Raw genomic sequence first — 25,404 nt, forward strand, 5'->3', positions numbered from 1 at the left:
GTTTAATCTGAAGGAGTTTTAATGAATGTGAGCATTTTGTCAACAGAAGCTGTTTTAAAATAAAACGGGATATTAGAGAGAATTCCAAAAGAAAAATCACAGCTTTCTTCATAGGCTCCCAACATTAGCATCCTCTTCCTTTCTTCTTCTTCTATATATTTGTCATCCAGTTTCTGTATGCATCATCCTTGGCTGTGCAGTAGAACAGCAATGAGCAAGTCTTACTAGCTCATACTTAGACATTTTGTGCTTGGCCTTCTTTCCCTGAGGATGCAGAAAGCTGAGACCCCTCTCTAGGTGCAGCCAGTGGTAGAAGAGTAAATAACTTCCTGCACTTCACTGCTTCTTTCTAGGGACTGAGATGAGGGTGCTTGACTGGATCACAATGGAATCTCTAATGTGTGACAGGCAGCCTAGCAAAAACAGGGCACCTGCTTTAACTGGGAGCTTGCCATGGACATGCTGGGAGAAGCAGCTTGGTCTTCATGCAAGCTATCACAGAAATGCTGGGAGTATGGAGAAAACAGCATTCCCATGAACCTGCACCTACTTCAAAAGGTCTTGGGTGTCAGTTTCCCTTGTAACTAGAAAGGCTGTTTTTTTTTTTGTTCAGACATGTAACTTCATCTGAATAGTCACTACAGCACATTGGTGGTGAGTCAGATCTTGTAAAATTCTTTACCAGGTGGCCTCTGGCATGTTGCTTGTTGGCACCGAGTTTACAACTGCAATTAATATAAGAAAAGCAACGATAACTATTTTGACAAAGGCTTTGATTAGAATGCCTAGATTAGCACGTACAGCATGGGAAGTTTAGGAAGAATGTTTTTGACCTATTGAAAATCACTGAGCCTAGCAAGCTAACCAGACCTCTAAACACTGTAGTGGCTCTGTGTATGATTTGCTGTCTGTCTGTACTTGAGCATGGCAGACAGCTGTAGCCAACACAGAAGAGGCAGAGTGTTTGTCCACTAAGCTCAACAGCTGGCATCATTTTCAAAAACTTAACTCCTTCTCTTGTTCCTGCATTTGTGTGTTTCAATTCTAATTCTGTTTGAGAGTCTAACAATAGGCTAGCCATGACTGGAAATCTGCCCCAAATGAGAATGTACACTGTCAATGTACCTCATGTGGTATTGTGAATTCCTCACTAGTGCTATTATTGTCCTGTTTTCCAGGTGATGTGAATAGACCACATGCTGGTCATTCTAGTAGAAAAGCTTTAAGATTTTTTTTTTCCTTTAAAAGTGTGGAAAATTGCAAGCTAACTCTTCACTCTTGAAATTCGATCTGTATGTGCTCTCATCCCCACATCTGCAATGTGGAGAGCCACTGAGTAGGATTCTAAGAAGATCTGTAGCACACAGAAGAAAGCTTGTGACAGTAAGAAGACGGTTTTGTTTACTTGTTGGCAGTTTCCTATAGAGCAGCACTGGATATCTTGGGGAGCTCTTCCTAGAAGTGACAAAGGAGGGATGTCTGATGTGTTCTGAGCATTCCCATCATTTGGAGCATAGTGCTAGTGTTACTGTCACCTGCTGCTATCCTGTAATGCAAAATTCCCCACAGCTCATGAGAAGTGAGGGCATATGCCCTGAACAGCTGTGCTTCTTCTTTAAAGTATGCTAGATGTAATGTTTAATAGAAACCTCCTGGGCTTCAGCATCTATTTCAAGTTGTTTCTAACTTCATTTGGAATTTGGACAGACATTACATTGGGCAGTGATTTAAAGGAAAGAAATTGTCTAGGAACAATTACAGAAGAGAACTTCTTCCTTGGCATTAGGTCTAATGTGCATGAATTTGGAGATGTTTGAAATAGTGCTGGACCTGCTTCAATGCAAGTACTTATGTTCTCTGAGGAAAACAGTAGATCTCACACGTGCCATGAAACCGTACTGGTTTAGAAGCATGTCCAGTTGTCATGATCATCAATACTTCTCTTCCTGTCTTCATGAGCACTTTGTACCCCATCAGTGCTTGTGAGAAGATAAAGCCAGAAAGGATAGAGCCTAGTTTCTCATGTAATGGAGACTGCAATGTGTTGTGGTTGCTGTAACTAAGTGCATTACTGGGCTGGAAACCAGCTGTGTCTAAAATTAATACAATTCCTTTATGTTTAAAGATGTCTCCTCCCCTGGAAAGATTTAAGGTGTTCTCTCTAATGTTTAATACTACATGTTTAATTTAATGTTGGTTTTGTTTGTGGATTTTTTCCCCTGTTTCAACACCTTTATTTTGCTCTTTTGATTTGATGTAGTCTGGAAATGGACTAAGTGCGAAACTTGAATAACAAGCCTGAATAAAAATTGATTTTTCACAGTTTCTTGACTCTTGTTCTCATTAAGACAAAGTTTATGCCCAAAACAATGGAAACAAGATGTCCAGAACTTTGGAAAAGTACATCAGAATTATAGTAGACTACTTAGGAGTGCATGTTGAAGGACAGTAACTTCATTCATTCACTTCACTTGCTCACTGTCTGATGAATCTGGCATATGTACTTGCCTAAAAAGCGGAGTTGGATGTTTGGGAAAAAGAAATCAATGAGCTCAAAATGCTGTTTAAACCCTTGCCTGCAGTCTGGAAGACTTGTGTTGGAAAAGAAGCAGTAGGTTCAAGCCACATTTATCAAGATGGTTAATTTGACAAAATCTATCTACTTTCCTAATACAAGGAACATGTGTAATGTATGCGGGTGCTTTTTCCTTGGTGCCTACATGTGCTTTGCATGCGGCGTTGCCTGTAGCATAGATAGTTTTATTTGTGTTTCTTACTATGCTGCTTTGATTCTATGTCTGTTTTCACCTGCCAGTTACCACAGGTCTCCCCTCTACTTCATCCTTCTCATCCCCAGATAAGATGGAAGATTTTGGACTGCTTTTCTTAAGTACAGTGGTCCTTTTAATATAGGATGTGAATTGCCTGTCCCTTCAAGACAGTGGTGCTTCTGGCGGCAGTTTGAGTAGCGCTGAGGTCTGTATGGTCCAAGAGGATCTGCAATTTTAGAACTCCAGCAGCTGTCTCTTGAGAAATACAAAAAAGAGAGCTATGACCCTAGAGTGAAAAAAATTAATATTCATTGGAATATTGGGAGTCTTTTGGTTACAAAGGTGAAAGAGGTACTCTTTTCTCATTTTGTGTCCTGCTGACCTGTTCAAGTCCTTTTAATCTCCCTCCCATCTCACTTCTACCTTCCTCCCCCAAACCCCTACTGTCTAGTACTAAGTATGCTGAATTTGAAGGTGTCTCACTTCTCTGACTGACTAGAGAGATAGAGATGATGTACTTCATCTTGGTGCAAAGGATTCTCTTAGGTAGTACATGCCTGAACATGAATGTATATGGCTGTGAAGGGATCCTCTGCCTGTCCTGTAGAGATTGGTGTGAGTTGTGTAAACCCTAAATCGGATAAAGTAAGTAAAAAATGAAACTGTTTTGCATTTTCCCTTGTAATCAGACTTCTGTAGACTGTGATTCATTCTGATTTAATCATCTGTTCTTTCCATGCCTTGAAAGGCTTAGAGGCAGTGAACACAAACTGAAATAAAAGGTTCATTGAATATAGGGGGGAAAAAAATCTCACCATGAGGACAGGCAAATTGTGGAGAAGATTGCCCAGTGAGATTGTGTAGTCTCCATCTTTGGAAATTTTCAAGACTGGACTGAGAAACCAGAATGTGAGTAACCTCGTCTGACTCTGTAGGTAAAACCTGCTTGGAGTAGGACGTTGAACAAGATGACTTCCACTTCCTGAGATCTTGTTTAATCTAGCTTATTTTATGATCCTGCAACTGATTTGTGAAAGTGAGAAGTGGCTGTGAGAGTCAGCATATCCTAGACTAGATTGCTGGAACCCATGTTTGTTTAGTCTCAGTCGATTTCCAGTATGTTCACCACCATGACATTATGTTCCCAATACTGATCCTTTTAAACTTTATCTCTGGGAAGACCAGACAGGTGACTATGAGGCACAAACTACTGAAATGTAGCTTGAGCAGGGGCTTATCCACAAATATTCCAGTTTTGTGGAGATAACCCTAGATGGGCAGAATCCATGCTGAAAGCATGCTGTTCCAGCAAGGGAGTATGACTCTTGACAGCTGTTCACTATCACTTTGTGGGAGGAAGGAACAGAGGCTGAACAAATGGGCTTCCAGACTGCACTCGGCTTGTTTGTGCACTTCTGGATTCTCTTGGCAGGAATTCTGGGTGCTTTCCAGGTGGAGGTATGATGGAAGCATAGGTGACTGATACTATTGTGGTCTGCCACAGCAAAGGAAGGGAACACTGTAAACTCATTTTTGGGTCTGATTGGGAGGAGTGTTGTTGTATTAGGCAGGGGGACATCAGAGATACATCTTGCTGGCTTACCAGTTAGCTCTCCTTCTCAAACTGGTGCCAACTCTATTTCTTCTTGCAACATTGCTGAAAAGCAGAATGTGGAGAATTTGTTATATGAAGAATCAGCCATGTATGGGAGATGCAGACTGTCGCTGATGAGTTTTACAGGGATTTGTTATATGGAGATGTAATAGTGATACTAAAAGAAAAAATGAGACATGCACTTGGGACAAAAAGTGGTACAAAAATCCCTTGTCACACTTGCATTTATCTTCAATTATGCTTTGTTTTCCTTTTCTCTTTCCTCTTATTCTTTTGCAAAGAGGCTTTTAGCAAAAGGAAATGTGAAAATGTTTAAGAACAGCGTGTTAATAAACAAGCTAGTGTCAGGATGACAGCCCTGGGAATAGGTATTTCTAGTCTAACCTGGATTTACTGTTTTTTTAAAGGAAACTAGTGGACATTACATGTGCTGTCAAGTCAGAAGGAATTTCTACCCTTTCCACAGCCATCTGTGCTCAACTCAAAGGTCCTGCCTGGGGGTACTTTTTTTCTTTTTTCCCTAAACTAGTGAGAATTTTTTTTTCAGAAAGGTTTTCTCAATCATTCTTTCATATTATATTCTCACTTACTCAAATCACTTTGAATTTTTTTATCTGCACTGTACAGAAGGGTTAAGTAAGCTCAAAAAAGCTGGTTAAGCATGAGGTAAACAGAATAGTTCTTTGAATGAACAAAATACCGTTTCAGCTCTGATATTTTGTCATCTTTGTTGTACTTATCTTGCTAGTAAATGAATAAATTTTTTGCCTGCTGGTTTTGCATCCAGACTCTGGAAATGCCCAGTGGCAAAATATGAGTGAAACCTTCAATGAATGAAGTCTGCTTCTGACATCAGCTGTAATGTAGTAGCTACAGTTTCTCCTGTGCCTTTTTCAGTTAGGGAGCCCAAACCAAATGAGTGCTTTCGTATCATTAAAAGTAAATGAGAGTTGAAGATTCAGCCAGTTAGCTCTGTGTCTACTTTTGCAACAGAGACTGTACATCAGTTTGCCAACAGTTTGATGTGGCTTCACAGCACTATCATAGAATGAACTTAAATCTTCAGTGAAAAGTGGTGAGAAACACAATTTTTGTGCTCTTTGCATTTTATGTAGGGTGGCAAAAACATACAGCTTCTGTCTTTTTCTGATTTCTGGCTGTGAGGAACTCTGCTTGAAAATGCTCTTTTGGAGGAGCTCAAACATCTATGCAAGCACAGCTGTTCATTACCATTCTGGATTATAAATTAGAGGCAGGAGTTCTTTCTGGCTGAGGTCAGGTAAGACTCACCTGGTTTTGGTATGTTGGTGTGCTGATAGGTGCATTAACCTTTATGATCCCTACTCAGGTAAAGACCTAGGAAGCCTTCAGTGTGTTTCTGCTTGCTGATGGACTGTTGTGCTACTGTGACTAAATTTGTTGAATAATACCAATGTGCAGATAGAAGATGGAAATATTCAGTCTTCATCTGGGCTTGAACAAGGCTGTGCATTGTTCAGTTTCATGTGTTGATGCCTTGAAGTGGAAGAGTCCACATACATCTTGGTTTTATGAAGCAGGGTGTAGGCATGCAAAACTGATGCTATTGCAGGTTACACTAACAATTTAGGAGCAACGCAGGTAAACCTGGGGGAAATTAGGTTTGCCTGAAGGAACTTGGCTTGCTTTCAGTTCTGCATTCATTTTCTGTGGAGTGAATAATTTGAAAATCACTGTGGTGAAGCATTGGGTTTTGTGCTGTTCTGGCTCTTGTCTTTTGTACAGTCAAACAACAGTTGCGCTTGTCTGGGATGGGCTGCAAGACAGAAAAGTGTGAGAGCTTTTTCTAAGCAAGTCCTGCAGCAGCAGTTATAGCTGTAATGAAGCCTGTGATTATCTTGAAGGTGTCTGTGCTGCTGCCTCAGTTGAAATAGAAAGGGAAGAATGAGATGAAGTTAAAAAAAAGGTGATGTCTTTCATATATATACCCCTGATTTTGTATTCTATTTTTGCTGAGTAGCAGATACTGTTGTCCTTTCCTATGGCTGTGATGTGCACCATCACAGAGATCCTGGCATCATGGTAGAATATAGAGCGTAACAAAAGACAGCCTCTCCTAACTATTTTTTAAAGGATCTTTTCTTATCTGTCTCTTAAAACAAATAACAAAAAATCAATCAAACAAACAAACAAAAACAAACAAACAAAAAACACCAGCAAAAAGTACAGCTTTCCACAATTGTCTCCATGGAGGTGGTTTTGTGCATTTGCAAATGTTTTCATGTACACTGGTTGATGGTTTAGACATACATATTGGAAAGTAAGAGTGTAACTGGAAAATTTACCAGAAAGTGTTGACTGACTTGTGTGCATCAGGATCATGATTGCAATGAACTTTTATAACATGACATCTTCTGACTTGATCTAATTGGAAAATATTAAATATTATGCTTCTGAATTTGTGATACTTTCATTGCAAGAAGTGAAGAAAAGTACTGATTTATGATGTTTGCTCATGACTGTCATTTACTTTTTTAAAGCACCTGTTCTTAATGATCCTGTGCTGAATGCTAACCAGATTTATTTGCTGTTATGTATCAGTGTAAGCACAAATGCTCTTGAGTGATGATGTGATAGACTGTATATTACATACATTCAAACGCTGCTGCATGTTCTGTACTGTTGTAAAAGTCTTGTCCAAGGGGAAAACTCAACACTGTGTAACTGACAGATTACTCTGCAAGTTGGCTTTTAAATAGGAATGGACATCCAGTCAGGGGTTACCTGAGTCGTATAATAATTACAGATAAATCTGCAAGCACGGGCAAAGTACTGAATATCAGCAGCTGCACAGCTCAGTGCTGAGTACTTGAAATCCTACAAAGGCTTTACACAAGTTTTTCTTTCCTTCCATCCCTTGCTGACCTACTTGACACAATGAGTAGAGATCATAGGCCAAAGAGGATGAGCTGAAACATTTTCCCAGTAATTTCAGTGTTCATACCCCTGTCACTTTTTCTGTGCTGTCAGCTGTCATTAATGCATGCAAGGCCTTGGATTGTGAAAAGTAAAATCTATGGTTACATGTAATGACAACTGAGCAGCTTTCTTCATCTAATCATGAGAAGATAGAATTCTAAATTAAACAAATTTTTTTTTCTCCAGGGCTGAACAGCAAATGCAGACCATTTTTTATGTCTACATTAATGATCCTTATGGTATGCATGTGCAGGACCACCATGCTGGACTTTAAATTTGCATTGGAAATATATCTGAAAGCTTGTATGTTCAAGAGGTGGTGATTCATTTTGATTAGCTGCTTAGGTGCTGATTAAAGTTCCTAGATTATCCCTGTAACTCAGCTTGAATGACAGAACAGAAAGATTGCAACTAGGACAATACTTTCCTTGGGGAAAGCAGGTAAAAGTAGGGAAAATTCCAAATAATCACGGTGGCTGATCTCTGCTGCTTGCAACTTGCCATTTGTAAAATTGCAAATTATCACTGTGTCAAATAATCACTGTGGCTGTTCCTTGCAGTGAACAGGAGAAAAACCAGATGGTTTAGCATGCAGATGCTGTGTGGCTTTTAAGTCCTGCCAAAGGAGGAAACAGTACTGATAGTTCCTGCTCTTCCTGGAATGCTGGTTGGGGAAAGAGGAGTGAAAGAGCTCTTGCAAATGCATCAGATATTTCTTACAAAGCTTTGACTTCTCTTTGTTTTCTTAGCATTTTTTGTTTTAGAAAGTTACTAATAAAAATAAAATAATGGGTATTAATCATCAGGGAAGTTTCAGGCTATGTTTTGAGCTGGCAGTTGGGGGTTTTGAGGGTTTTTTTGTTGTTGTTGTTTGGTTTTTTAAATTGGTTTTTGATTTTTTTTAAATCATGGTGACACAATCATTCACAGGCTGGATGAAAGCAATGCACAAATCACATTTCTGTGTTCCTCTTAATGACATAGCCACCAGGTCTATGGAATAAATCTGTTCTAGGAAATATTAAGTAGCAGTTTTTCTCCCTGCCTTGTACTCTCTATGGCAAATGCTAGCAGGTGGCTAAAAGAAGATAACATGTCTCATCTGGCTGAGAATATATCTCATCTGAGTTTGTTAAATCAGATATGGCATTTCTTCTGGCTACGAAAGTCTACTGCCTTACTGTACCATGTAAGCTGTACCTGTAGGGAACTTCTTCCCACTATTTGTATCTCAGAGCATAGTGGGCAGGAAGTCTGGAGGGAGGCTTCTATCTACTTATCCTTCTCTGCCCTCTCCCACATTCCTAGGAGGCTGTGCTGAAAGTCAGTTAAATGCAGAAAAGATTACTCCCTTCTGCATAATTCTCATAGAATTAAAGCTGTAGCTCTCAGAAAACAGTTGCCTATTTTGGTCGTATAAACTTGTTGTCTTGGTCATATAAACTCCCTTTTGCTCACATCTGGTTATTTCTTGCAATATCATCCTGAGTATACAAATATATATATTTATACTCATTAAAAATATCATTTTGATCAGTGCTTATCTCATTTGATTCTTTTGAGTACGCTTTCAGCAAGCAGACACTTTCACAGGCAGACATGATGCAAGTATCTTCCTTCTGTGTGAGTGTTGAAGAGCATTTAAATTATGAATGGTTTCTTCTTCCTCTCCTGTCCTCTCTCAAGGGGATTCCTGTCAAGGTGAGAAACTGTGTTCATGAGGAGCACTAGCAAGGACATGGGGGCCATTAGTAGCAGTCATGAGCAGCAGGACTTATCTAACTGCAGGAAACATATTCACTACAAACTTCTCTGTCCTGACCGTGGGACAGTTTTAGCTTGTTTAAAATTGGCATTTTAGACCTTGATGTTAGGATGGCTTTCAAAGGAAATTTATTCTGTTTGTGTTAATCTTAAAGCAAATCTTTTGGGACACTGTAGTTCGTGTCCTGGGCTTGTATTAGCTGGTGTACATGGAAAATCGAACATAGCTCTTTGTTTCCTAGAGGGCTTCTGTTCCCTCTTACCACAAAAAATGAATGTACTTTTACACAGCTTAGAAGTTTTGAAGTATGAAATGAGGATCTTGAATTTTTTGGTTTGCACTGTTGACACTTGGATTGCTCTGTTTAGGCTGTGAAATAATGATCCTTGAATCCCAAAGGTAGACTCCAGACAGGTCAAGAAAACCTACCAACAAACCAGGAATATAGCACTGTGATGTAACTGGCTGTAGCAGCATCTGGAGTTGGCTCTTGGTCAAGCAGCAGTAAACGTACAGACCTGCAGAGTTTTTTGGATTCTTTGTCCCCTCATCTAAATAAAAAGGGCATCCCTACTCCTCTTCTGTGTCTTACTGAAAAATGTGCAAGAAGTAAGTAGGTCAGCAGCATCAAAGCACCTCCAAAGAGGCAAAGTCTGCAGAAATCAAGAATTTTAAACTGACAGTTAGAGAGTTGAATCACTGCTTACTTATCAGAAAATATGGTGTTGAGGTGGAAGGCTTTATAGAATAAATTTCTGCCTCTAGGGAACTGAAGAAATTTAATTTTTTATTTCTTTACCTCTGCCAAAAGAGAAATGCATCTCCAAGGATATTTTTCATGTTCTTTAGAAACAGTACTGCTATCCTTCCAGGCCACCAGGATTTATGTTTTCTTCCCATGTATTTTATTTTTTTAATCAGCATCCTTGCACTCCACCAACAGCCATCCCTCCTCTTTCTCACCCATCCCACCCACAAAGACTAACATGTGCTTACTGTCTTCTTGGGCAGGGTAGTGGTTGCTTGTTTTAATTCAATACATACCTTCCGTGGAAAATATTAATGGGTTTTTTTGCCATTTTCTTGGTGCTTATCATAAATGGCGTTCTCATTGCCTGCCTCTGCTCTGACTGGCCTAACAACTTTGCTTTTTATCAGGATTGTTGGAATGTAAGGTTGCTCTGAATGCTTCTTCCTGGGGTAATGAGTCATAGCTGGACTTCAGTAGTATTTCCAGCATGATGCAGGCAATGTGAAGATGTTGGTTTTCACATCATGCCGTTATGCCAAGCCCTCACAGGGGAACAAATGCCTGTTCATTCCTGGAAAGTGGCTCACTTCTGAGTCACTTGGCTTCTGTTCAGCTGAAAAGATGAGGGAAGGAAGATCTTCTCATATCCAGCTTTTCCTGCAGCAAAATCTGCAATAATTACCATTGGGATGGCAGTTGCTGCAGTCTCAAAGCAAAACAGCTTATATGCCCTGCCGCTGGAATATAATTGGTGTTCCCTTGTGTCCCAGCAGTTGGAGGCATCCAGCTGGATCTGGAAGCAGAGGAAAAAGCAGTTTGATTTCTGGTGATCTGAGGCGTAATTTGAACAGAGGTAAAACTTAGCTTCTCTAGTGAATAGGCTTTGCAGTAACAAAATGAGACTGCTGCATCACAATTCCTGAAATACTTTCAGAGTGTCTTTCCAAAATGGATGTGGAAAGAAACATTAATGGTGGAGCTTGAATAAGTAAACAGTTGGCTATGTATTTTGACCTGTTTATCTGGGAATTAATTCAATGGAAGACAAATGTTCATATCAGGGTAATCTTTGCATTTATCTGTCTAATGCCTCTGGCAAACTGGCAAGTTATGGGTTGATGTGTTGCCTACCCATACACCTGGAGCAAACAGCTCAATGCCCTTCAATGTGATTACTTGCCAGTTCAGTGATTTTCCATTAGAAGCCTGAAGAGCAGAACATGTGTAAAGCAGAGGTTTGGGCCATTTCAGAAAAAGTTATGCCTTGATAGCAAGAGCTCTGCAGATGGGTCTTCGTCATCTGTGATCAGATCTGGCCCTGATGTGACCTTTACCTGCTAGAGATTGCCAGGCTGTCAGGATAATGTTGGGGGAAATGCACCAGATACTCATCAGTACCTCTCAATGTGAACCTGAGCATTTTCAAGGTTCTTTCTGCTTCCACTGATAACTTCTGGTTTTCAATGGCAGGGGAAAATACAAAGAATGCAATTGGGTATTTTCCACAAACAGGCCTTGTCCCTGAGTTATGTTCTCACATGCTTTTTTTTCTTTTTTTAATATGGTATTTTATTTTTCCCAGATCTAGTCACAGAGAGCCAGCGTGCTTATGGCAAGTACTCCAAACACTTTGTGGACTGCCCTTTTAGGACTTTTGAGTATAAAATGTTTGAATCCACATTCCAGAAGTTCTGCTGTTCATAATTCTGCTCTGACTATCCTAGTTGAAGACAGGTTAGCCTGTTCTCTTATTGCAGAAGCACTCCTTCTCCCTATGGGGAATTTTGTGTATGTAGGAGGAAAAGATTAAAGTGGACTCTGTTCAGGGTATAGTTGTTTGCTTGCTTGTTTTAATTAAATACCTGTATCTTTCTGGTGATAAATATTTGGTCCGTGTGCCTTGAAAAGTTTTGTGAGTTTCAGATAAAGTCGCTTCAGTGTTGAGATCCTTGTTACTGGAATTGTCTGGTAGATTTAAGTGACACAAATGCACTCAGTGAAAATAGCAGCACAGTATTTGGTGTTCACTGCAGGCTGGTTACAGTTTTGCATGTAGTTAATAGTGGGTAGTGTTTTTTATTTGGTTAGTGGGGAACTAAATCCAGGTCAGTAGGATTAAAGTTGTTTAAAAGCTGACTTCTGGAAAGAGTGCAGAAGAGCAGCAACCATCTGGAGGAGACTTGGAGTCTGAATTCAGAGGTAGGAGGACAGAAATTCTTCTAGATGACAGCTTGACAGCTGTCCTCTGTACAACCTTATTCCTGCATAGTGTTTACATGTTAATGTGTGTTAAATAAATGGATGAAAAAGGCTATTGGGCTTCCTGCAAATAACTATGTATTTGAACAAATTTGACTACATGCAAAAATGACCTTGAAAATCATTGTACTTACATTAAGCTGCTTGTTGGAGTTAGGAGTATTTCCAAGTATTTGGTTTCATGCTTTCTGAAATAGGATGAAGCTTTATTCAGCAATGTGGCCAGATACACTCTGTGAATTCTGTACTAAGAACTACATTCTATTGAACGGAGCTGAGTGCAGCTGAATGTCCCCTGTAAAATCTCATCAAGTAGAATTCTATTCTCTGTCCTGAGTATTGCTCCTAGGCTTGTCAGATACAAAGGTTGTTGATTACCCTTGTACTTCGCTTAAAAGCCAATTTCAGTGGTAGCTTTTCAAAAGCTGACCTTGCATCTTAGTACTGTTTCCAGCATGAGACCTTCATGGTCAGATTTTGGCTAGGGTTAGCAGCTGAGGAACTGGTAGGACTGTCATTTTCGTTTGGCACCAGTCTTGAAAACTGTAGGTGAGATGGAGAGGGGTCTGGTTTATCACTTTTGTACCTGATATATGTTGGCCAGTGCACTTTGAAATCTGACATACTAGCAAGTCAAAACAGCTTTATCATGCTGCTGTTGATCAATCTGTATGTTAATGTGACTGTATCCAATTGCACTATAGTTTTCCCTGGTTTTCAGTGGAGCATGCATAAATTATAGATTGCTGTCAAACTGATAAAGAAACACCTATGTCTGTCTTACCACTGATGCTGTGATTTGTTGTGTGTTATTTGTTTAAAAGGTTTCCCAATAGAATAGCAGAGGTTGAAAAAATCTGGGAATTGATATAACTTAATGATTTTGTCTCTTGCAGGTTAAGACTCTACCTGCATATTAGATGTAGATGAGCAAGATGTGCTGTTACTGTGATGCAGGAACCTGTCTTTGCTTCTCAACCTGCCAATTCATTGTTCATTGTCTTTCACCACACAGCAGAACAAAAATTCTTCCAAGTCCTTAACATCAGGGAGTCTCTCTGTAACTGACATTCTCTGCATGATTGTGGGAGCAATACTTCTGCATTTTGCTTGTCTACTGTTTCATCAAAAGAAACGTTAAAAAGGGGCTGTAAAATGCCATTGAGTTTATTACTGCCTGGGGACATTTACAGATGTGCTTGATTTGGGAAAATGGGCTTTTATAGTATCAGAACTTTTTTTAATAGTGCAGCTACATTGTCTGACCTCTTGTTACTGCATGCTTGAGTTTGAGATGAAGGAAGTATCTATTGGCATCTGGCCATTAGAGAATGATCTGGTTGTTTTTTAGTCTGTTGCATCCATTTGGAAGGCAAGCTGTAGAAGTTCACCTGTTGGATTCTGTAAGCAAGTAGTAATATTTTCAACCTTCTGTTGGCTTCATAGCTGTTCTGCTTCTCTGATGATATATCCCCTAATTCTCTGCAAACTATTTTCAGGAATACAGTGCCTCTATGTGTAGTCCTGTAGAATTATTTAGGGCTGTTCAGGTGTTTGGTGTGGCTGATGTGGCTGCTTGTCCAGAGTTCCAGCTCTGTTCTGTATGCTAGTATTGGAATTGTTCACCGAGTGGGAAGAAAATGTCAAGTTGAGTCTTGTCTCTCATAGTGTTGTCTCAGTTTCTTTACCTCTCCTGATCAGGTTCTTGGTTTTACACAGGAGCCCAAACTTCTGGAGCCTGATTCTGTAATAACCGCTGATCTGTGAGAACAAGAATTATTTGTAGGACTCTTCCAGACTGCTAGAAAAATTAATGCTTTTAAAACTTCAATTGTTACTTCTTCTGTTAGCTATTAACTTAATGCTGAATTGTATACGAATGTACTTTTAATCAGCAATAAGAATTCAAATTATATAGTTAATAAAAGTGAATTTCTAAAGAAAAAGTTAATTTAACATCGTTTCTGACTTTCTAATCATTCCAAAGACTATTTTAGCCCTTAGAGCTGTCACTGTTAGAGGCTGTAAAATTACCTTGGGAAATGCTTCATCACAAATATTCTCTTGTCTTCTGTCTGTTTCTTGAATATCAAGTTTGCAGTGAGCTATCAGTGTGTATAGTGCTAATACTGCCTTATGGTACAGATTCAACTGTGCTTTATTTATTGAAGAGAACTTTTTCTGATAAAGCTTTTAGTAAAATTGTTTTTATTTACAGATATTGTCAAAGGTGAAATTTTGAGCATATTTATACAAAACTTTACAAAAGATTGGAGATATGTGTTTATAAGTGTATGTGCATACATGCATATATTTTTATATATTGGAGAATCACAGAATATGCTGAGTTGGAAGGGATCCACAAGAATCATGAAGTCCAACTCCTGGCCCTGCACTTCCCTTCCTCTAGGTTGTAGCTTTTCCTAGAAAAACTTTTCTGTTTTAGAATCAAACGTTCATGGTTCTTTTAATTATGCTCCTGAACATGAACAGCCTTCTATTTACTGGTAAACTCCTCTGTACGGTCTGATGCTTTGGTCTTCTGGGTAAAATAAAAATGTCAGACAAGACTTCTTGTATTGAAATATGCTCACACGCTAAGAGCCAATTGCATAGTTGTATTCGGCACACAAATTTGTGTTTGGCACTTAAAACTGATTTGGGTGAATCATGGCTTCTGTTCCTCAGAAATGCACATTTCTTGGTGTAGCATTGACTGGGTCCACAGTACCGAAAGACAAAAAGATGCATTCCACTTTTCTGACTTCAGAAGAAACAAAATGGGTTTTTTTTGATCCAGAATATTCAAGACAGCTGTGTATTCTTTCTATTACAGTTTTTTATCAGCATTTTTTCTTCATGTGGTTGTTCATAACTGGAATTTAACAGGATGTATCTTGCTTGTATTTACATCTTCATCAATTTTGGTATATTTTTTCTTAAAATTTACCATATTTTCAATGTATAATTTAAATAACTTTTTTTTTTCAAGGAGTAAGGGCACTACCTTTTTGCAGACTTTTCACTGTGCTTTGAAGTGGTTTGGAGAAATTACTTGATTATAATATTCTTGTTGATATATTAATTGATTGATGATTTTATTATAGTAACAGAGAAAACTGCTCTAGATCTTTGCTTCATTTGTAGCTTAAAAAGTTCTCTCGCTGAGTCTTTCCATAACTTTGCAATTTGCTACATTATTGGTGTTTATATTTTGTCCTTGCAGTGGTAGGTATAGTCACACAACATCTGAAGTTGGAAAGGGCCTCTTGATATCATTTAATAAAAAATCCCGTTCAAGAAGGATCAGCTAGAATAGGTTGCCCATAACTGTGTCCAGTCAGATCTTGAAGGATATATCCAAGGATGGATACTTTAGAGCCTCTCCAGGCAGCCTATTTCTATGTTTGACCATTATCACAGTGAAAATTTGTTTTCATGTGTTCAGATGGAATTGCATATATTTTGACTTGTGCCTGCTAAATCTTGGCCTGTCACTGGGCACTGTCAATGAAAGTCTGTCTCCATGTTCTCTCTCTTCCATCAGGTATTTATATGCATTGATAATGTCCCCACTAAAACGTATTTTCTCCCAGCTAGCAAGTCTCAACTCTTTCAGCCTCTCCTCATATGAAAAGTGCTTCAGTCCCATTATTGAACTTCACAGCCTTTTGCTGAAGCTTCCTGTAGTATTCTATGTCTTTCTTGTGCTGGGCAGGTGATAACTGGACCCAGCAGTCCAGATGTGGCCTCACCAGTGCTGGGTAGAGGGGAGGAATCACATCCCTTGGTTTGCGTTCAGCACTCCTGATGCACCCCAGGTTGAGTTGTCCCTCATTGCTGTAAGGGTGCATTGCTGGCTCATGTTTAACTTGCTGTAATACAGGACCCCAAAGTCCCTCTCTACTGAGCAGCTTTCTAGCCTGTTGGCCTGCCATTTTCCGGCGTCCCTTTGAATGGTAGAACAGCCACTTGGTCTATCACTCACTCCACCCAGTTTTGTATGGATGGAGGGACTTAGGCTTTGCCGCACCAAGGCTCTGTAAACTCCAAAGAATAGAGACCCCTCCCATGACCTGCCTGGTAACCTATCCCAGGGCTGCACCGCACACCAGGGGAAGAAGGTACCCACAATGTACTACTTGGATCTCTTGAGCTACCTCTTGTGCCTATTACTCCTTAGTGCTGTTTCTGATTCTGCCCAAGAAGGTTTGGTTCTGACTGCTTTTCAGGTAGCTGAAAGCTGCTGTTACAACCCCCTTCATGTGAGACAAGCTCTAATACTTTTGTTTAGTTCTCTTACTCTAATCCTAGTTCATTTTTTTCAGAAAGCTGCTCTTATAACTCCCTTTATATGAGACAAGCTCTAATGCTTTTGTTTAGTTTTCTTACTCTAGTCCCTGTTCATTTTTTGCTGATATTCTGTAGGCATAAATGCAAACAATTTTTTTATCAGCATATATAATTGTACTGTGGGATTATTTTTTTTTTTTAATATTCTTTGTATCTTCAAATTTCACCTCAGAACCATCTCCTCCTGAAGAGCTAACTATACACAAATTTCAGTGTTCTTGGGAATTTATGTACAGTTGCTTGTGAGTGTGCTTTATCCAGCAGACAGGGATTCTGTGCTTCCTGCAGTCTGACTCTGCACAAGCTGGGAATTGTTGGTGGAGGCATGATAGAGGCATGAAGCTGTGGTTGTTAACTGGAGCAAACTTTTGCTCCCAGCCAGTTACCAATGTAGAGGTAGAATTTAGAAGTCTTGTACAAGCTTGTCATCTCTATAATTATGTGGCTATTAAGAAATGGGTGGAAGTTGAATGCTCTAAAATTATAGACTGTAATGATAAGACATGGTTAGTAGTGATTCTGATGCAATTTTCTTCCTTGCCTACAGAGTTTCAACAGCAGGAAGGCATAAAGTCCCATCAGAAAAACACGCAGCTCTATGACACACCCTATGAACCAGAAGGCAGTGGTGTGGAATCCGATTCTGAAAGTGTGGTGAGTCGCCGTTTACGAGACAGCAAATTGCCACAGGATGATGACAGGCCTGCAGATGAATATGATCAGCCGTGGGAGTGGAACAAAGTCACCATCCCAGCTTTGGCAGGTAGGATTCCTAGATCCCAGCCTTAAAATTCTGTCTCGCAGTTATAGCATAAATACTTGCATTTGGGGTAAACTGAATACTTACGCTGTTTTGATTTGTATGTGTGTGTGAAGAAATGTCTGAAAAGTGTATGTGGGTCATCTCAAATCTTTACCTACTGCAGAAATATGGAAGACTGCCCTTTTGGTTTGGTACTTCAGCCAACCCATTTTCTATCATCTTAGCACTTGTTTCACATAACTAAAACTTCTGATTCTCTCAATCCCTGTCCCTACCCTCATTTTAACGGATGGGATGTAGATAGTGTTTATTGTTGAGGGTCTCTGTGGTAAGGAGGTTGCTTTGAAAGGTCCTGAAATTGCGGATCGATTCTCAAAGGGACAGTGTGATAAAATGTTGGGGATGAGATGCAAAGAAAAGAGATGTGGCTCTGGGAGCAGACATGGAAGAAGCCTGAGAGCAATGATTACTGGATAGATAGTGTGTATTTACCCTAGGTAAATCCTGTTTGACAAACCTGTTTGCTTTCTGTGTTAAAACTACTAGATCTCTTAATGGAAAGAGAGCAGTAGGTGTCATCTGTGTTGACTTTAGTGTTCTGCGTGTTGTGCTGTGGCATCAGCAGTGTTTGGTAAGTTGTAGCTCAGATGGGTGGACTAGTAAATCTGCGAAAACCTATCAGAGTCATTGACCTCACAGGGTAGTGTTAGTGATTCATACTCTTCCTGGAATCTAGTTGTCAGTGTGATTCCTCCAAGGATATGTTCTGGAACCCTTCCTGTTTTGCATACCTACTAGTAACTGAGAGCAGAAGGAGAGGAAATGCCCCGTATCAAACCTGGAATAACAGCCAAGGGAGGGGAGGGTGTGTGCTAAGCTGGCATTCTAAGGGACCTGAACAGGCTGGAGAAATGGACTGACAGCAAGCTTACAAAACCTAATGAGAACAGACCCAAAGACTTGCATCTGGAGCAAACTAACCCCCTGCAATGATATGGACCTAGATCTGGTTGACTTGCTGGAATACAGCTTTGCTAGAAGGGGCTGAAAGAGTCCTGGGGGAAAGTGGACTAAATGCGGCTAGCTGTGCTCCTCACAACAGTGAAGGCTAGCAGCATGCTAGCCTGTGTGAATAGGAGCAAGCCAGTGGATGAAGCGAAGTGGCTGTTCCTCTTTACTTCATACTTCTTGAACTATGCATAATGCTGTGGCAGGATTCTTATAAAAGAGGGATGTTGATAAACATTTTTGTCAACACAGAGCCAACAAAATGCAAGGAACTGCTGCACATGACAGCACATGTGAAGAGATGCTGAGAAAACTGGGCTTGCTTAGCCTGGAGGAGAGAAAACTTGGGGTGGGACATAATGAGAGCAATCTAATGCCTATGGGGAGATCCTCAATAAGATGGAGACAGTTTCTTCACAAATGAGCAGGTGCGTGATGGGAAGATGAGATATAAGATGAATCAGGAGTTGTTCTGACTCAAGTTCTTTCTTCTTTGCAAGAACAGTTAAGTATTGGAAACAATTATTCAAGGAGCTCTTGCAGTCTCCATTTCCAGGATTTTTTTTAACCTGTGGGAAGAAATGACTGGATAAACAACCTCATCTGATCACATAGCTTCCCACACAAGGTCAGTGGTTGTGTGCTACCAGAAGTAATTTTTCTTTCAAAAACCAGCAACTTCATTTTTTGCCTAATTGCTTAATGATGGTGAGGTACAAGCTGTGGGACTAGTATACATCTGTCTCCAGTGAGATCATATTTCACAAATTTTTCAAATACTGATACAGCAACTACAGAGAGTGGATTATTAGTTTCAAAAGTTAAGTCTTAAGAGTCATAAATGTGCATATGTAAATCATAGACATTATTTTTCATGTGGTGGTCGTATTATATAAAATTGATGAGTTTTAATTCATTTGAATCTTGTCTTAAGCTCTGTATTCATCTTTATATCCATGTTTTTTGTCTTTATCAGGTAAATTCTGAAACAGGGTTTTTCTGAGCTGTTTTAATATAAAGGATGTTGGTTTTGTCAATTTTTTTCTTTATATCTCTTCAGTTTTTACACGTAGCTGTAAATTAACAAGGTCAGTCCAATACAAGATTTTATGGTTGGCTTATGTGTAAATATTCTTTCAAGTACTATGCAGTTATGAAAGCACACAGAGCAAAATATTGCTTTACAGAATTAAAAGACTGAAGAGAGGTTTAAATGGTATTATGATATGTTTGGATTACTTACAGGTTCAGCGTGGAAAATTCTTATTTAAAATAAGAAGAAAAAACACTTTTTGAGATTAATTTGATTTCTCTCATTACATCTGCCACTCATTATAGATTAGTTTGTTTTAGGTATAAGGTTATTTGTCACAAAGAAATATCTAAGGATTGGCTGCAAGCACATTTGCAAGCTGCTGTTTCATCAAGTGAAATGAATTCATCTTTGTGCTAGGAGTAGTAAATGTTTAAAGTAAGGAAAGATGAGGCCCGGCTTTGAAATTTGAAATGGTGGAAAGTTTGCAGTGGAAAAGTGTTAACCCTCTGCTGAGATGTATGAAGTGCTCTTCTGACTTATTTGGTGGCTCCATAGTGTAGCCCAGGAAAGGGTTTTTTCAGTTCTTAGCTGAGGTGGATTTTTCTGAAAAGTACAGTGTTGGTCTGCTAAAAATTCTAGCAATGGATAAGTCTCACTTTACAGGCCCACAATTACCATCTCCCAATGACATGGAACTGTGGAGATCCTGGAGAGACCCTCTGCTGAAACTTTCATATTTTGAGAAGTTCATCTGGAGGGAACAACAGACATTTGGGATGACAATTGCAGACACGGAGACTTACACAGCAAATGTTTTTGGTTTGTCAGGTGATAGACCGTAGAAACAAATGAAGATGGCAAGCAACACTAGAATTATCATGAACCTAATTACTCATGCAAGTCTTTGAAGGAAAAAAATGTTCTTCTGCCATGATTTCAAGATTTGTTGCTGAAGCATAGCCAAAACTTGTTTATCTCCAACCTAGACTTTGGGATTTTTCAGAATGAAAGTGTGCACAAGCTATGAAATGTGCTGAGGCTGAGGCGAATGTGTCTGTGCTCTGACTCCTAATGATGGGGCTGGTATCATACTGGCATTGTGGATGGGGCAAGCTGTACATTGGCTATGGATTTTGCTGTGCTAAAAAATAATTTGCTAAAATTTTGTGCCTCTGTGGAGCAGAACTGGAATGCCGCATTTTGACTGTCTGCAGCTGGAGTTCTTTCACAAACCATTTTGGGGTTGTTATACTGGAGGCTGTACAGCTGAAGCTAAAATGTGGTTTTGTTGGCTTTTATGGGAAGCAAGCTGGTCTTGTTAGAACTCCTGCTGAGCTGGGCAGACTGGTTTGCCCAGAAGAGTTGAGGTTGCTGAAGTAACAGGAACAAAGTAGCTTCCAGGTACACAAGTCTGGCTAGAAAAGGAGATAACACCAGGGAGAGCCCACTGGTAGCCCAGGTATAGGAGGGCCTGTTCAAGAGTGTCATGCTGACACTACCTTCCACTGAATTTATTGAGAAATCTGTCCTCTTCAACTGTTGTGTGGGCACAGAAAACCATTGGATCGAGGAAATGTCTGTGAAGTCTGTAAAGCCAGTCTTAGTATTGCTTGACAAAATACATGGCCCTCTGTTATAAAGAGGGTCTCAATGGTCAAGAGGGCCATTTGGTAGTAGTTTCCAGCACTGATCTTGGGCTCATGCAAAGAGGACTTATAAATACCAGACTTTTTCTGGCTGCTGTTGAATGGGAAGGTGTCGCCTAGGACCCTGAAGGACTTCTGGAAGAAGGAATGGCAAGGGAGTTCTGGCATGCCACGGTTGCAGTGGTATGGCAGGAATTACAGGACAGTGGAAGAGAGGCCACATGGAGAATGTGGAAGTGTCAGTTCCATAACTGCAGTGGCTGAATATACTTTAACTTTGTTTAAGAGACAATTCATAGGAGGCAAAACTCAGACCTGATTACAACATGGGGTGGGCAGGTACCTGACTGGGTATCATGCTTGTCGCTTTAATCTGCATGGATGTCCCTTCAAGGCTGCTTCTTCCTGACAAATTAATTCACAAAGAAAGGGGAAAAAAGAAAAAAAGAAAAAAAAAAAAAAAAAAAGAAAAAAAAAAAAAAAAAAAAAAAAAAAAGAAAGAAAGGAAAAAAAAAAGAAAAGACCAGAAGTCCATAGACATGTCTGAACTTTTCAAACAGAGAAAAAAGCCCCAACATTCAAAAGCATCTGAAATTTAACTTTGTCCTGTTTTTGGAGAATAGTTCCTACCGCTTACCATCATGTTAGTGACTTTTTACATAGGCATATAGAGATAAAATAGAGGGAATGTTTTTAAACTAAAAGAGGAGAGAATTAGATTAGATGTTGGGAAGAAATTGTGTAGTCAAAGCTGGTGAAGCATTGGAAGAGGTTGCCCTGTGTGACATTGTGGATGGCCCTTCCCTGGAACTGTTCAAAGCCAGGTTGGATGGGGCTCTGAGCAATGTGGTTTAGTGGATGAAATCACTACCTGTGGTGGCATCTCACTGCTCTTAGGGGGTTGCAACTGGATAATTATTAATGTCACTTCCAACTCAAGCAATTCTGTGATTCTGTGTTGTGAAGATACAGCTGATAACAGTCAGAACTGAGTCTGTTTTGTGAACTGAATGAATTTTTTGGTGTCTGAAAGATGTTCCTTGTTCAGAAGGTGACAACAAGCTCACTGGTTTTCAGAGAGTACCCAAATTACATCCAGGTGTTTTTCTTGGAGTTAAAATAATAATACTGCTCATGTATGTCATGGGCAAGTATCCACATGCAATGTTTCTCCTTGTTGCACTAATCAGCTTTCATTATCCAGTAATGAGGTTAAATCTGAGTTTATATTAAGAAAGAGTCAGCATATTTCTACCATGCATGCTTAGGAATGTGATTGAATAAGTCTGCCCAAATTTTCCAATTAAAAAAATTGTGTCTCCTTTCTCTGAGTAAAGGGGGGGTTTGGAAGTGTCCTAAGCTTTATGATGAAAGCATAAGTAAACTTTTGAAAAACAGCTCCAGAACATTTTCCTCATCCAACATGTCTATGTGCATTTTCTTTTTGAACTTGAACATTGCAGCTGTCCGCTTTAAAAGACTGCTTTAAAACACTTAATACTATCACTCACATGCCTGCTTGGCTGTGTGTTACAGTAAGTTCACTTTTAAGTGCATGAGGCCGGTAAGTTTTGTAGGGAGTCCCTTCAGTTTTCCTTGGAACATTTTTTTCCCCAGTATTGCTGTTGAAATACACATAGGGGCTGATCGAGCTGTTTCTGCTTGTGAGCACTGTGATTTTTACCTCCTGACACAGTGAAGGTTCTCTGCGTGGTCCTCACTAGATAATCTTAAATTACAGTCATCTGCAGCTGGGAGTGTTAGTTTTTGGTGAAGTAGCAAACCATAGAAGGCAATGAGAGTCAGGAATATGGAGTGGGTAGATTCTTTCACTGTTCCTGTCAACATTCTGTCCTTTAATTTTTAAATTTTTTTTTCAAATTGTTGCTATGTGGAATCTCTAAGTGTAGAATGAGGACGCTAATATCAATAGTATGTGCTTGGCTATGGGTGTTGCAGTGCTCTAACAAATTACAGTTTTGCAAAATAAGCAATAAGTTGTATTGATTTTCTTGGAATAGTGTAGTTAGTAAGTGAAATCATGAAAGGCTGTTTTTTTTTTATCTGTTTCCTAGACTTTAAGGGCAAAAGCTTTGTGCCAGCAGCGTGTGAGTGGATGCACTGTAAACTCTTTGCTGCTTGACAGTATTTCTGATATGGATAGATGGGTGTTAGCTGACAGATTTTCCCCCATACCACTGCTAGGATGATACCACATAACCTGAGGCAAACAGGTGTTCTCACTTACTTTCTTTTGGAATTATGGCAGGTGACTGAAGGTTTGTTACTGTTACTTGTTTAACAGCATCATCTCTGGAGGGTCAAAGTATCAAACGTCAAGATAAGCAGTAGTTATTGTAACAAGATTTAGAAGTGTGTGAATTTTATTACTGGAAAAGTAAGAAAGTTTTAGGACTGTACTCTGCATAGTAAGAAACACTTTATGTGATATATTTAACTTTGTAGTTTAAGCATCTTAATGCTAGTGGCTATATGTTTATTCTCTGTGGGATGTGAAAACCTCTCTAAGTGCTACAACTCTTGGTCCTTGCTAACCTTGTCTGGAGAGGTAATTGTTGTTTATCTTGCAGCCCAGTTTAATGGAAGTGGCAAACGGCAAGCATCTCCTTCTCCCTCAAATGACCAGCACAGGCAATTAAGAGCACCTGGAGGAGGCTTTAAACCCGGCAAATATGGCAGTCCAGAATTTTTTGGGATCCTGGGAGAGAGAATAGATCCAACCATTCAACTGGAAAAGCAGATGTAAGTAAGCTCAGTTATTGCTCTCTACCTCTTTGCCTCTCCACTTACAGGAGCAGCAAGTGCCCAGATCGTGTTGCCCAGCTTCCGTCCTCAGTATCCCCAAAGTCCCAAAGACCTACTCTTATTAATCCTGTAAAGTGTAAGTAATTTTTGTGGGTGAACAAAATAGTATTAAACAGCAAACTCAGCTCAGGAAAAGTGAATTTTATCTGTCAAGTATGTACAGTTATTCCATTTTCAACCTTTGTACACTGCATTAGGGAAAAAAAATTGTGTATCACATATAACCAAATTCTGTTTTAAGAGTTCATGAATCCCATGTATCTGTGTCTGCAGAGCATGTTTCTAATACATCAGATTTGCCTTGCATCTGGCTATGATTCTCCTCCAGGGAGAGAATGATAAGGCTACTTAAACAGCTTTCAGGAAGGAGATTGTTATTTCTACCCTTGTGCCGTCAAACTTGAGAGAGGTATTTAGATGCACTTTTATCAGCTCCAAATTCAGGTTCTGGGTCAATTCCCTGTAGTGAATGTCTGATATCCACAAGAGTGGCCCCTGTCCTGCCTCACTGTTGCCCTTCCTTGAACAATTTGGATAGACTGCCTTGTGTGATGGAATGACCTGCTGTCCTGTATCATACCAGAGGTGCAGCTTCAGAGAAGGGGCTAGAATTCCAGCTACACAGAGAAAAATCCTTATGTGGAGCAATTTACAAAAGTTAAACTGAATATTCCTGGGCACTGAGAAGCCAGTGGATTCATGCAGTAAAGTGAAGAAGCTATGTCTTGAATCCCTGGAGGCGTTCTACTCCAAAAAATGTCATTCTGGGTTAGAGGCAAAATTTATTTTGCAGTGGAGAGGGAGGGCATGATTTAGCATGGATGTGAGTATGCACTTTGTGGGAATACCTTGTCCTTTAATGCTAGTGATGTTGAGAGGACTAACAATCCTTTTACACTTTGAATCCTCAGCAGGAGGTAATCCTGTCTTAGTGTTTGAGAGGAGATAGTTCCAGAAATTGCTTTTCCTTTGACATTTTTCAGGTAGTTTTTGGAAGCTTAAGTTTGAAGCAGATAATAGTGTCATCCACATGTTGTCATGTTCCATCTCATCAACCTCAACCTATGAACCATGTGCCTGTTGACTGATTGTATGCTTATTGCAGAGGAAGTAGCAACTGTTAGTGTGAAATCAGTCACTGATATTGTTAGACAAATAACTAAGAGACTGTAAATTTCACTGTAAATTTGTTCCTCCGAGTTGGGTGGTTACAGCTTACGAAAGTCACTCGCCCAGTCCCAAATACACTTAAAATAACTGCAGGAAGGTGCGTTTCTGTTACCTAATTTTTGACTCATAAATATATTGTGGTGTCTTTCTGTCTTTTAGTATAACCGCAGTTAAATGTTACAGCTGAAAAATGCAGGTTTTCCTTCTTAACTATTCAAATGCCTCAAAACGTTAGGTTATTTTTGATTCTTCAGTGTGATGGATCAAACATAAAATGATTGCACAGTTAACCATGTTGCGTCAGATAGTGTAAGAGTTCACATTTATTTTACCATAGATTATTCCTAATTATTCAAATTACTCAAGTTTTAGTAGTGTGAGACATCTCCACAGCACATGCCAAACCCTTCCTTCTTTTTTCTGCTAAAGTGGAGTCTGTTTTTGCAGAAAGGAATATGAGACCTAAATGAAAGGATGTACACA

At 39.6% G+C, this 25,404-nt stretch overlaps 1 protein-coding gene across 2 annotated transcripts in view; it reads left to right on the top strand.

Annotated features, from left to right (window-relative positions):
* SHB (SH2 domain containing adaptor protein B) overlaps positions 1 to 25,404 on the top strand; it is a 90,682-nt gene that overhangs the window by 17,443 nt on the left and 47,835 nt on the right. For both annotated transcript variants that reach the window (XM_066181530.1, XM_066181529.1), the window contains exons 3-4: positions 17,020 to 17,235; positions 23,517 to 23,688. In XM_066181530.1, coding sequence (XP_066037627.1) covers positions 17,020 to 17,235; positions 23,517 to 23,688 — 388 coding nt within the window. The remainder of the gene's footprint in view (positions 1 to 17,019; positions 17,236 to 23,516; positions 23,689 to 25,404) is intronic.

Source organism: Chamaea fasciata, unplaced genomic scaffold, assembly GCF_029207755.1.
Source record: "Chamaea fasciata isolate MVZ Bird 193981 ecotype frontalis unplaced genomic scaffold, bChaFas1.0.hap1 SCAF_4, whole genome shotgun sequence".
In the NCBI taxonomy this organism is placed as follows: Eukaryota; Metazoa; Chordata; class Aves; order Passeriformes; family Sylviidae; genus Chamaea; species Chamaea fasciata.